This window comes from Panicum virgatum, chromosome 1K (genome assembly GCF_016808335.1).
Source record: "Panicum virgatum strain AP13 chromosome 1K, P.virgatum_v5, whole genome shotgun sequence".
NCBI lineage: Eukaryota > Viridiplantae > Streptophyta > Magnoliopsida > Poales > Poaceae > Panicum > Panicum virgatum.
The window spans coordinates 49,697,584-49,711,522 of NC_053136.1; the positions used below are offsets into that span (position 1 = coordinate 49,697,584).

The window sequence follows — 13,939 nt, forward strand, 5'->3', positions numbered from 1 at the left end:
CAACCTTGGGCCTATCGGCGGCGCCGCCCTGAGCATCTCCGCGGGCGCCACCCTCGGCGCGCCCTCGTGCCCCGGCTTGGGCACCTCCGCGCCCCTTTCGCGGCTTGCCGCGCTTGCGGCCACCAGTCGAGGAAGAGGGCTCCCCCCTCCTCCTGTCACCGCGCCGGGCCTCCCACTGCTCCTGAGAAAGGTGGAGCTTCCCACCGATGGAGATGCCTCCCGAGGGAGGCTGTGGCTCGTCGCTGTCGACGACCTTGAGGCGACCTATCGCCTCCTCGATCGTCATGGTGGAGAGGTCCAGCAGAGACTCGATCGAGCGAGCGGTCTGCCTGTACCTCTCGGGGACGCAGCGGAAGAGCTTCTCGACGGCTCTCTCCTCGTCGTAGGTGTCGTCGCCGAACTGCACCACCTTCTGCAGCAGAGTGTTGAGACGGAGGGCGAAGTCATCAACATCCTCACCTGGCTTGAAGGCCAGGTTCTCCCACTCCTTGCGAAGTGCCTGGAGAGTGGTCTTGCGGGCGCGGTCGCTGCCGATACGTGCCGCAGCGATGGAGTCCCAGGCCTCCTTGGCAGTTCGCTTCTTGGAAAGCGTGAACTGCATCTCGGGCGGGGCTGCTGCGATGAGAGCATCCAGCGCCCGTCGATCCTCATCGTAGTCGACGTCGCCGTACCGGACTGCCTCCCACATATGCCGCACCTGGAGCTTTACCTCCATGACTGCGGCCCACTCGACGTAGTTGGTCTTGGTGAGGGTGGGCCACCCACTGCCGGGACCGACATCCCTGACCACCGCCTGGAGGCCGTGGTAGCCGGGGGCGCCGCCGCGCGCACCCCAGCCAGGAGCGCCGCCACCACCCTGCACGCCGCCGCCAGGGGCGCGGCCACCGCCAGGGGCGTGGCCTCCGCCGCCGGGGGCGCGGCCCCCTGGTCCGTCGTCGGGCGCGCCACCCTCCAGGCCACCGCCGAGCGCGCGGGCCCCTGGACCGTCGCCAGGCGCGCCGCCCTCCAGGCCGCCACCGCCGGGGTGGGCTGCTGCCCACCGCGCGGTCCACTCCGGCGCTCTCTCCCTCTCCAACTCCTCAATGTCCCCGTCGGCGGTGGTGTCGCCGGCGATGGAGCCGCTGAGGCTGCCGCGCAAGGTCTCAACCTCGACCTCCGCCGCACGCGCTGCATCCTCCGCCGCCTCTGCTTCCACCTCCGCCCTGGCCGCCGCCAGCTCCGCTACAGCCAGCCTGCCCGCCCTCGCCGCTGCTGCAGCGGCTTGTGCCGTCGCTCGCCTGCGCTCTTCTGCCGCGGCGAGCTCGGCATCTCGCTGACGCCGTGCGCTCGAGGCGACCGAGCGCTGAGACGGTGCATCGGACATGGCGCGCCTCCAAGGGGCTGCTGCATGGAGAAGACGCAGCCTCAGACGAGCTGCTGCTCGTCTGCTCGGGTGAGGAAGGTGGAAGAGGGGCTACTGCAGGTGCTGCTGCGCTAGCTGCTACTGCTGCTTGGGAGGGAGAAGAACAGGAGATATCCAGTCTACAGGAAAGTACGGCCCTGATACCAGTTAGCAGCTCAATTTTCACTCTCATTGAGCTGAGAGGATGACACTCAAGTTGGGGAAGTTTTCTGGGTTTTTCTTCATTCACACTCACAATGCCATGCCTTCCAACGGGAGGGGTGGCCACATATATATACAGCAGGCTGCTGGGCAGCAAACGAAGCCAATAATACTAGTCTAACACTAGTCTAACTGCTGTCCTAGAGAGGACACTAACTGTTGTCCTGCAGTCCAAGATGCTGCAGGGGTACAAGAGATGCTTGCAGTCCAAGATGCTAAGGACTACAAGATGCTGCAGGGGTACAAGGGACCACAAAGACCAACATCAAAGACTTATCCATCAATATCAATCCCGATATTTTTAGTCATTAACAGTACAAAGATCAAAATACCATATACAATAAATCAACTGTACAAATCCCAACCTACTGTTTCAGTGTAAAGTAGATGAGTAATGGCATTATGAATTTTCCCTCATCCCTAAATACAAGCGTTTGTAAAACATAAGGTACTGGAATGCTAGTGTCAATCAAAATAGTTTAGGATATCTTTTATGAGCAAGAATAATCGATTTTCGCCCGACATATCTCCTAAATTCTCAAACAAGATTCCATCCATCCTAGCTTGCACTCCACTTAGGGAGGACATGTCCTGAAGCACTCCCTTTACTGCCCTGTCAACTCCAAGCAATGAACCCCCAATGCCTGATAAAATTTCGGGTAATGTTGGCGAGGGCTTTGAGACTTCAACTAGCTGGATCTGCATTGTTTAGAATACAATCAGCATCTGGAAGGTGAACTCATTATGCATTTCCTACTGAAGTCAATGCACAAATGCAGCGAGCAAATTTGTCAAAAAGCACAATATAAAAAAAAAATCAAGTCGTACAAAAAAAAAATAGACCAGATGTTAATCCAAACAGTAACAGATGAACATAACATGAAAAGCTCTGCTAGTTATGTTGCTTCATGAGAATGGCAAGCATTAACAAGTAAAATAGCTGAATACTAGAAAAAAGAAATGCACATATATGCATGCAACATAGGAACTTGATCGAAATACACTGTCTTTATAGTAGAACAAACCTTCTTGTGCTTTGGTATATTAGCTTTCTGTTTTGCAATAGCAAGAGCTTGTGAGAGTCCACCTACTGAATCAACCAACCCTCTTGAAAACGCATCTTGGCCACTCCAGACTCGACCTTGAGCAACAGTCTCCATCTGATCAACCTGGTGGCACAAGCACTTAGCAAGTACTTGAAGATACATTAGTTACTCATCATCTGAGATAAGTTCTTACACTCATTGATCTTGACATGGCTGCTTTATCACGAAATAATGCATAAGCATTTTGCGCTGACTTTTCAAAAAGCTCTGCCTCATCCGGTCTGCGGAAAATCCATCACGTGCTTCAGATTCAAAGTGGTTCATATGATACTGAAGCATAATCTAGACAGTCTAATCCATGGTAGTTCACAGGAACCCAGTTGCACTGATGTTCCATGTGTGAACCATCCCCCCCCCCCCCCCAACCCACACCCACAAAAAGAAGGAAAACCAAGATATGGGTGACTTACTAACTAATCAACTAAGAATTAACAGGGAAAAAACTTGTTAACTAAAGAGAATTGCAACAGAGCCATCTTGGCATCACAACCATAATAGACAGACGCAAGTTTTATTTCTATTTTCTATTGGTAGAATTCTGAAATAAAATATGACACATCATATATTGAATGCCACAGTTAATTATATTATAAGCCAACAAATTGGCCCAATAGACTATATTATGGGAGTTCATGTTCACTAAATATTGATGGGGCTCATGCTTCAACACTGAAGCACATTCACTAACTTATAATTTAGAAAATAAGCTCACAAACTAAAACTAAATGATGAGAAGGAAACATGCGCTTTGTTTATGATGCACTAACATGATAAAAAAAATATTTCTGCAACCAATCACTGCAAACTATACCACAGTTCCAATGCACTGCTTTTTATGTCATTCTTATTATTAACTATGGTCCACTAGTACCATAATGCAAAAACACAGATTGCACCTTAAAGGTCGTTGATCAGCAGCATTAAGCTCAGCATATCGACCCTTGGATAGAATTTCTTTATTAAAGTCAATCCTCTCATAAAGCTTTTGAAGGCAGAACTTCCCTGAAATTCCAGGTAATCAATATTAAACCAGGAACAAATACAAAACAATAGCTCGATTTGCTACCCAAATTCTGAATGGGCTAGAGTTAATCCAATTCCAAAGTTGTGACCACTGCAGGTAGAGAATCTTAGAACTTGATGTAGATGAATAACATTAGAGCGCAAGATAATAAGGATCACCTGTAACAACTCCAATTGATCCTGTAAGGGTAAGTTTCTCAGCAACAATTACTGGTGCAGCCATTGCCATGTAATAACCCCCACTAGCAGCAACGTCAGCCATGGAAGCAACTACAGGCTTGGAGTTGGCAAGAAGTCGGATTTCCCTCCACATCCTAGTTGGAGTAAGAATTGGTAATACTGCAAAATATGCTGTTTATAAGAAGTAAATCCTAAGCCATGACTTACAGATCAGAAGCAAGAGCATCGCCACCTGGGCTATCTATCCGGAGGATAACAGCTTTGTACTTTTCTGATTCTGTAAAGTGTTAAGAAGCTTCATAATTAAAAAAACAAGGTAATGGTTCTGCTACCTATCAGATGATATAAACAGGAGTTTGCATGTGGGACTACTTCCTCTGACTTTAAGTTGTTTTAGGATTCAAGCCAGTCTAAATTTTTCAACCTTGACCATCAATATATAAAGAATTAGATAGATTGACAATGTAATACTGATGTTAATTGATCCATCATGAAAAGTACTTTCATAACATATAATCCCTTTTCTATTTTGTATACCATGTTTTCATAGAAATGTCTAGTGAAAGCTCCATCTTGCAGACCATGACAATGTCCTGAACAACTAATGTTTGTACGGATGTCCTTATATTTGTGATCAGAGAGATTGAGAATTCACAAGAACAAGAGAATTGTGGGTAATAAGGTTGCAAAATAGCTTGTAAAATTAACTAAAATCTAAAGGAAGGGCACGATATATTTCCTATCTAGGTTTATCTTGACAATGCCATATAATACTTTTCTAGAGAGAGAGAGGGAGTTAAAAGAGTTCAATGGAGATGTGTTACAGACTTTTTGCTGCTTTTCTAAAGAGAAATATCTTCATGCAAGCCCCCCTTCGGAAAACACAGCAGAACTACACGTCATCATATTAGAGATAGCAAAAGAATGCTGGTCTGTTTACAATGCCTCGAAGGGGAAAATAAACAAAAAGAAAATGAAAAACAGACAGAACAAGGAAAGAAACCCTCTGAGTACACACAAGCCAAACTTAAAAGGACAATGATCAGATGACCAACACCCAAGACAACGACCGGAAGGATAATAGCATAAATTAAACGAGACTTCATTAGTCCTAGAATTCCAAGAGTTAATTATGCAGCTTCTTAATATAGTGTTTCTGCACAAACTGAAATTGGACAACGAATTGGCATAGATGAGGGCAAATGGAAAGTTTCATGTTTCTATTAACCAAAAAGTGGCCGAATGCCCTGCTGTAAATGGTTTGTAATCAATATTTTGGCTGAACCAAAGAGAGGTATGGAGAGGCAAATTAGGAAGTGATTACATATCATGCGTTCTGTATAAATTGAAAATCCACATACGCTGTTTAAAATTGTAGAATACCTGAGGCCTTGAACAATAGTTGGTACTAAAAGATATTTCCAGTCAGATTCCAAATCAAAGATATAAACTCGCTTACAAACTATAAATCAAATTTTCAACTCGAGTATCAACTGGTTGCTGACATAATATAGTAAAATTACCTCTAACAGTCCGTATCTTCTCAATCAACTGCTCAGCAATAATGCCTGAACTAGGAACACTCAATGGGCTACGAGTACGTGTTATGCTTCCAGAAGCTCTGATTATGGCAATCTGTTCTCCTCCTCCTTGTAATCCAAGAGTCCGCTTACTAACACGTGAGTATTTACTGGTAAAGTGTATTTAGTAAGTGCTAGTTCAGTACATGAAACAGTAAATAGGTAGGAATTGGCATCTTGAACTAGTAAAGCAACATTAAATAATAGGTCTGCTTGACCTTTCTGACTGGAGGAGATCTCTATTTAAAGCTGCAATGCCCAGAATGTGCACAGCAGAGCTTATTGCATTTGTTTGAAACAAGAATGTTTGAAAATACAGCAGAAAAGATGTGTAAAAGAAACAACTAGGAAAGTCCAGGAAGTTTTCCAGAACATTAGACATGACATTCTCATTCTGATAGACTACTTTGTTCTAAGTATCATAGAAATATTTAAATTACCTGTAGTCAACCATACGCAGACTTTTCTTATCTTTCTGTCCTACTCTCTCCTTTAGCATTGCCATTACCTGTTAAATTGGACAATGTTAACAATGGCATATGCAGAAGAAAACTTATATTACTAAAAAGGGTATTTCATCTATGAATTGCTATGAGCAACACAAAAATATTTGGGTCGAACACTTAACGACACACTTAATGCTCTCAGCAAATCCAACCCATTACATGTGGAGGAGCTAAGAAAAAAAATCAAGCAAAGGAGCAAGTACCAAGTAAATAAACAAGGAAAACAGCAGTATCTGCTCCGTGCTGTACATGCCCTAAAGGGGGAGGGAGGGGGGGCAAAAAAACTCAATACCTCATCGTCATACAGTAAATCTGTTATCCAACCTTCTTCCTTGAGTCTGGCAACCTGGTAGACCCCTGAATTAATGAATTCCTCGATTTCTTCTTTTTTCTTCCCTATAGACAAATTCTACGATGACATTTTTTCTTCTAAAATATGTAAAGCAGATTTGCTGAAATTACCATGTGTAGAAGATATTGTGTCAAGCCAGTTTCCATAAATATTGTCAAGCAATGTCGCCAACATCTCCCTAACTTCATTTGACATGCTCTTGCGTGCAAGCTGATCTCCGGCACTTTTGTATTTACCAATCCGTTGAATTTCTGGTTCTACTCCAACTTTCTCGAGAACACCTTAACAAGCGAACTTTAAATTATTAGAGATCCTGAAAGGAACTTAGCTGCATTCAAGGTGTTTGAGTGCAGAAAAATAAAAAGTAGAACCCACTTTACAAACCTTGACACCTAATGAGAAGTTAAACTATCAGAAACATAATAGACACTACTCCCTACTGTCATAAGTGGCATCTTGGAAATCTATGGTCTCCAAAACACAACTTTAACCACTATTTTCTTCAAACATATTTGTAAAACCTAGTATGAAAATATTTTTGAGATAGATATGCCGTGCGAGTACCACTTTCACGGGTCCTATATAAATAGGGAAAGATAGACAATATTTAAGAAAGTTAACTACATGTGTTCAAAGCATCACCGTTGTGTCTGACTGGAATAATCATATAGAAGAGTATAACATTATGGTAGAATGGATTATTGTACTAAGAGCAAAAACGTATGAGAAAGCTCATTCCAGGGTACTATGCTAAAAAAACATCTAGTCACTAGTCAGAGTTAACAACTAAATAATTCTGCTGAGTCAATAAAACCACGAGAAATCAGCAAAAAATTATTTACACAATTAACAAGTGACACTTTGAAACAGGTTTGTAGAAGAACATAATAGTTCTTGTTCACTCAAAAATAAAAACCATAACATATCAGCAAAGTGGATGTTTCATGTCATTGTCCTACAAGAAATTACCTCTGAGAAATGTTTGCTGAACAGTTAGACCAAACAGAGCAACATAAGCACTTGGTGGTGCATATAGCTCATCACATGCGCAAGCAAGGTAATACTCTTTCTCCCCACAAACAGGCATGTAACCAACAACAAATTTACCTAAAAACATTCAAAATTAGTTTATCATATGGCATGCATGGACATAAATTAAGATGCCAAACTAAGTGTTGCCTCTATGGGTACCTGACTTCTTGAAATCCACAATGTGTCTTCTGATCTCATCCACCTTCGCCCACCCACATCTCAGCGGCTCTATGTGCAGATAAATCCCTGAGATTCGTGGGTCATATGCTGCCTTCACAAAATTCTCACAAATTTGTGGTAGTGACAGCCCTGATGAGAAGCGTGTCTTCAACTGATCAGATATCTGCAACCATTACCAACAAAAAAAAAACACACACACGTCACACGATACATTAGCAAAGTTGACAAATACCAGTAGGGGAAAAGGACAAAGTCTATTCACTGAGTCTATTACAGAATGGCAACGAATACGAGTATTTGCCAAGAGTGGAGCGAACACCATATGGAAATTCTATTATAGTGAACCTAAACAACCGGCATATGAACATTAAGACATGCATTACGATAAGACCATCAGAATGCACGAAATGAACGAAACGCATTAAAGGGGAGCATAACCTCGCCGCGAAGCTTCATGTTGAGGACGCTTCCCTTGCGGACGCGCTGCCACGGCGGCGCCACGAGCATACGGAGTTTCACGGCGAGCTGGGTCCCCCACCCGAGCTCCTCGACCTCGAACGCCGACGCCGCGGGCGGTGGCGGCTCCTTGGCCTCCCCGGCGGCGGGGGACGGCTCCTGCTCCTCCTTGGTAGGCCCAGGGGAGGACTCCAAGGCGCGGATCGGTACACGGAGCGGCGACGGTACGATGCGGCGCGCGGCGGAGGGGGCAGAAGAGGGGAAGGAGGCGAAGCGGCGGTGCTGGGAGGGGGAGAACACGAGGAGGGTGGCGGCGCAGAGGTGGGAGGAGTGGCGGTACGGCGGCGCCCGGAGCACGAGAAGCCTCGCCATTGCCAGGCGAAGCTTCTGGAAGCTTCGGGAATGGCGGGGAGCAGAGGCGGAGCCCTCGTCGCGGCGCCGGGGAGTAGCGCGGATGGGTGGGGTAGAGCAGTGGAGTAGCCGAAGCCCGAAGAGGTGTGGTGGACCGGGTCTACGGATTGTGGGGTCGGGAGCGGAGGAGGTGGGGCGGTGGGGGATAGCTGTGGGGCGGTTGGTTTGGCGCCACGTTGAGCGCCAGCTAAGGAGTAAGGAACGAGAACAGTTTTTGAAAAGTTTGCTAGGTAATAAGCTACTCATCTGGATTCTGGATAACGCGGGCTTCGGATGAATTCGCATATTACTCTTTAACTTACGTCTTGATTTCATTATATGACCAAGTTTCTCTCATTTCAAACAAAATGCAGGTGTTTTACCAACATATTTGTCTAACTCTAGGTAATTATATTTCGAGCAAGTCGACGCTTGACCTTAGGTTAGGTCCATACCCATGTGTATCATAAGCATTTCATAGAATTTTTTTTAGACTTTCATAATCTAGGCAGCACTAAGATTAATCCCAATCTACACGTACTATCATACTTAAATATCAAAGGATACTATCATAGGAGAAATCATCCTCAATAATGTGTGGCATCATACTTCAGTATCCAAATCAAAAATTACAACACACATGCTATTTGACACCTAATTAATAAGTATGATACATACATTAAGATTACCCTAAGCATTAGCCATATGAACTAACTCGCGATTTTTGCCGAGACCAACTAATCAAATCCTTTGATCTATCTCAACTAATTGACACTTTAACCTCAAATTGTGATGTGCATGTGTTCTTCTTCGAAAATTATGTTACCCTACTGGGGATCCAAACTTTTATGTCTTGCGAACACTGGACATGATTAGGTTAATCTTAATATCCGTTTGTTGGTCTATGCTATCAAAGCAACAGAGCAAACAATTGTTGTATATATTACACATAAACAACATAAATAGCAAAAATAATTGCCACAATACGCTACCACGTGACATGGGCGGAGGACCAAGTGGGCTACGGCCCACCCTAAGAATCGGCCCGGTGAACAACTAGACAGGGATTTTAACATCAGATGAAGTGTTGCAGAATTCTAACTACAAATTTATAATTGTTTGTATCTATATTTATTATCAAAAAAATGTTTGCCTCTATTCCTAGATGGATAGGAAATGGAAATAAGCGATATTATAATGTATAGGATTGTAATATTTAAAAAATACATCTTGTTGGACCAGCCTAGTTTTCAATCCTAGAATTGTCTGCGCCACGTGAAAACTAAGGGGTTGTTTGAGTCCAGGGACTAAATTTTAGATCATGTGATGTCAAAGAGAATTTTAATATTTAAAAATATTAAATGAAGTATAATTACAAAACTAAATATAGAACTTTAGAGCTAAACTGCGAGACGAATCTAATAAGGTATACTAATCTATAATTAGTCGATGATTACTGTATCATCATTGTAGTAAATTATGGATTAATTAGGCTCATTAGATTTATCTCGTGAATTAGCACCTGTCTGTCAAAAAAATTATATAAACATATCTTTTTTATTATTTATAAATAGTAAGATTTCTTTTGATGTGACAGGGACTAAAAAATTCACTGAAAAATAAACAGCCCCTAACATTCTAATAGTATATACAACCGCATCAGGAGAAAATTACTTATTTCACACTATAAATAATGAGGTTTGCTCATTTAACACCCAAACTTTAGATGTTACCTGTATGTCCCAAACTCAAAATTTTGTTGTCTATTTAACACTAACGTCATCTCTGTTAGCTTGTGCCGTTAAATGTGTGGGCCAGGCTGCCGGAAAAGACCAAAATGCCCTTTGAGTCCAAAAGAAGGGGCGCAGTCACCACGAGAGTCACGAGACCAGCACCCCAAAATTCCCATCGCGACCTTCTCCTCCGCATACTCCAGGCGGCGGCGCACCCAGGGGGCGGCACGGCCACCGGCGCACCCATGGAGGCGGGCGGCGCGGCCACCGGCGCGACCATGGAGGCGTCCTCCGCGTGGACGGAGGAGGGCCGCGACGCCAACCATAGTCGGCGGCGCACCCATGGAGAGGCGGCGGGATCCGGCGGCGCGGGCAGGGAGGCGCTCCGCACGGCCATGGGATCCGGCGGCGCGGTGAGGGAGGCGCCCCGCGCGGCCACGGGATCCGACGGCGCGGGCAGGGATGCACCCCGCGTGGCCTCGGAGGCGGGCGGTGCTGGCGCACCAGGGACACGGGCGGCGCGCGCAAAGCAAGCACGGCCAAGCAGAGGCCGGTGAAGCATGGGATCCTATGAATTTTGGTGTTTTTGGAAACCTTTCACGTACCCAAAGCATTGATATTGAACTAGATTTAATTAAAAGTAATCATACAGAATGATTTCTACTCTTTTATTTATTTCACAAAATAATATCTATTTGGTTCTTCCACGTGGAGGACTAACCCCTAGCCGAGAGCAACCATAATAGAGCTAGAACTGTCTCAAACTCCCCATGTTCACATAAGGGTATTTTGGCCTTTTTCCGCAGCCTGGCCCACACATTAACGGGACATGCTAACATAAGTGACGTTAGTGTTAAATAGACAATAAAATTTTGAGTTGGAGACATATAGATAACATCTGAAGTTTCGATGGCAAATGAGCAAATCTCATTATTTCTGATGTCAAACAGGCAATTTTCTCCCGCATCAGCGAGTCGTCGCTCACAAATTTTCAAGCATCGTTCGAGAAACCGAAGCTTCCGCAGCTGGTCACACAAAGATACAGTACCAATAGGAAGAAACCCCCGCTGGGGCGACCGGAGATGTGGGTTCAGCCGTCGCCTTCACCCTTCACCCGCCGGCCGGGGCGACGAAGTTGACAAACCGTCGAACCGCACCAGGAAAGTCATTTCCTCCTCTCTTCGTCTGCCTCCGACGAGCGGCGATGGCCACCTCGCTCCCGCCGATCGACTGGGAGGCAGAGAGCTACCCCGCCTACCCAGACTTCGCGGCCATCCCCTTTTTCGCCGTCTTCTTCCTCGCCGTCCGTTTCCTCCTCGACCGCTTCGTATTCGAGGTCGTATCTTTGTCCCGCCCATTTTTATATTAGTTCTGTTTGGTCGTGTCTTTCTTTTTTTTTTTTGGTCGAAGGTTGAGCCAATTCATATTCATGGAGCACGAGGGTTTTGGGGGTTCTGACGAGTGTTAAACAATTACCGTATACGCGGTAACTATGTACTGTGAGGAGATGCTAGCGTGCTCATGATTAACACGGGGAAGTTCAGTGGATCTGCCAATAGATCGTTTTCCATTTCAGGATCTGCTATCACTGGCATGCAGATATGTAATCCCTGGACTTACATGCTAGTGACACATGGAGTGGCAAAATCCTGAATTCCTATTGACCTAACAATTCAAACTAACATGTTGATCGGAGTGATTGTTCCTAGCAGACGCGCCTATTAGGCAGAACTTTACAGAGGCACGGTGGCCCGGATAAGCAAGGTTGCTAAGAGGAAGTGTAAATTGTTTTATTAATTATGACTAGCTATGCATACATGCTTCCACTCGTTTCAAAAGAAAAAAAAGAGAGAAGAAATTGGCATCTTACACGACGAACTGATTCTCTTTTTCCAGAAGGTCTGAAGGGAGACCTATGTGTTTTCTCTCATCCAGCTTTTTGTGTATAGTGGTTAGCCAGGAAGCTGATTTTCAAGAAGGGGGGTGAGAAGCTTGATCCTAGTACATATGCTGGCAAGAGAAAGATCAGGAAATTTAAAGAATCAGCTTGGAAATGCATTTATTTCCTTTCCGGGGAGCTACTGGCATTGTCTGTGACATACAATGAGCCATGGTTCACAACCACAAGAAATTTCTGGGTTGGACCGGGTGATCAGATCTGGCCAGATCAAAAAATAAAGTATGTTAGACATATTTTCATATTTGAAGGAACAACGTCCCCTTTGGTCACCTTTTACAATTTTGTTGATACCCAAGTTATAACAAACTTTATTTTTCCCAGATTTAAACTCAAGGCAGTCTATATGTATGTTGCTGGTTTTTACACATACTCAATATTTGCCCTTTTGTTTTGGGAAATAAGGCGCTCAGACTTTGGTATTTCAATGACTCACCATGTAGCAACTGTTTGTCTGATAGCACTGTCTTACATATTCAGGTATACTGGTTTTTGGATATCATTTATTTATTTATGCATATTTATCTTTGAGTACCGGTCAGGTTGCATTCTCATACATTATTGTTCTCGCAGCATACTCAGTCTCTGTCAGTTCGTGGATACTCTTTCATAACAGCAGTTGCTTTTTCAGAAATAATATCATTTGGAAATGTTTTTCCTTCATACTGCTGACTTATTCCCTAAAACAGATTTGCTCGCGTGGGTTCAGTTGTTCTTGCCATCCATGATGCAACTGACGTGTTCCTGGAGCTTGGAAAGATTTCCAAGTACAGTGGCCACGAGTTGCTTGCAGATGTTTCATTTCTTGTTTTCGTCAGTTCTTGGGTACTCCTTCGCCTTATATATTATCCATTCTGGATTCTCTGGAGCACAAGGTAAAGATGAGTAACTATGTTCATGCATGGGTCTGTAACTCCGTATAATTTAGGGGCTTGGTATAACTAAAATTTATGTATTTGTTCTTAAATTTCAGCTATGAAGTTGTGCTGACTATAGACAAGGAGAAGCATAAGTTTGACGGGCCAATATACTACTATGTATTCAACATTCTTCTCTTCTCCCTGCTTGTTCTACACATATATTGGTGGGTATTAATGTATCGGATGCTTGTGAAGCAAATACAGTCTAGAGGGCATGTTGGGGATGATATACGATCTGGTACATTCTCCTTTCCCTTACAGTGCTAATCTGCCACTATATGAGGCTAAATTTTGGTTAAAGTCGATTATACCGTCACTGCTTAATATATCAGCCATGCATATATTTGTTTTGGGGCTCATGCAGTATCCATTAATGTCTAATGGACTAGTATAAGGATCAGATTTACTTATGTACCAGAAGGCTCACTATTACCCACCGTCATGTAGATTCTGAAGGTGAAGAGGAACATGAGGATTGATTGAGCTCTGTAAATTAAGAAGAAAAAGGATCCTGAGGATTGATTGACCATGAGCTGTGTAGGTTCTGAAGGTGTAGAGGAACACGAGGGGATGGCTTAAGTTGTGTAAATTCTGAAGGTGAAAAAGGAACATGTTGCTCTGCCTTTTCAGATCATTGTTGTTTGTTTGATGGGGGCTCTTCATAAATTAAGAATACACTAGTGCCTTCACTTGGGCATAATACATTTATGTAAAACTAGGTCAAATTGTATAGCACCTACACAGCAGTTAATGGAAAACATTACTTGTGTACATGTCTGCCTCTACCTTGTCCCTTTCAATTCTGAGCTTAAATATATGCAAACTGCTCATAAAGTTGTTCGAAGCGATAAGCATATTGCAATTTATGCCCTCTTCTCTATGCCAAAGTTCGTGTTCAGTTTTACCAAAGATAGCACAGAA

The 13,939-nt window shown here is 44.2% G+C and overlaps 2 protein-coding genes across 2 annotated transcripts; one reads left to right on the plus strand and one right to left on the minus strand.

Annotated features, from left to right (window-relative positions):
• Positions 1-1,876: 1,876 nt before the first annotated feature.
• On the minus strand, positions 1,877-8,543 carry LOC120640497 (serine protease SPPA, chloroplastic-like). Its single transcript, XM_039916361.1, has 13 exons — positions 8,001-8,543; positions 7,542-7,725; positions 7,320-7,457; positions 6,461-6,631; positions 6,291-6,394; positions 5,933-6,000; positions 5,436-5,602; positions 4,120-4,189; positions 3,892-4,046; positions 3,606-3,711; positions 2,843-2,930; positions 2,629-2,772; positions 1,877-2,302 (listed from the first exon to the last, which is right to left on the minus strand). Exons 1-13 carry the CDS (start codon positions 8,388-8,390, stop codon positions 2,069-2,071), a joined length of 2,019 nt encoding a protein of 672 aa, XP_039772295.1. The 5' UTR covers positions 8,391-8,543; the 3' UTR covers positions 1,877-2,068.
• Positions 8,544-10,325: 1,782 nt separating this feature from the next.
• On the plus strand, positions 10,326-13,791 carry LOC120640523 (ASC1-like protein 2). The gene is made up of 6 exons (XM_039916393.1): positions 10,326-11,477; positions 12,091-12,320; positions 12,423-12,578; positions 12,788-12,973; positions 13,072-13,256; positions 13,466-13,791. The coding sequence occupies exons 1-6, from the start codon at positions 11,346-11,348 to the stop codon at positions 13,495-13,497; spliced, it is 921 nt and encodes a 306-aa protein (XP_039772327.1). The 5' UTR covers positions 10,326-11,345; the 3' UTR covers positions 13,498-13,791.
• Positions 13,792-13,939: the final 148 nt, after the last annotated feature.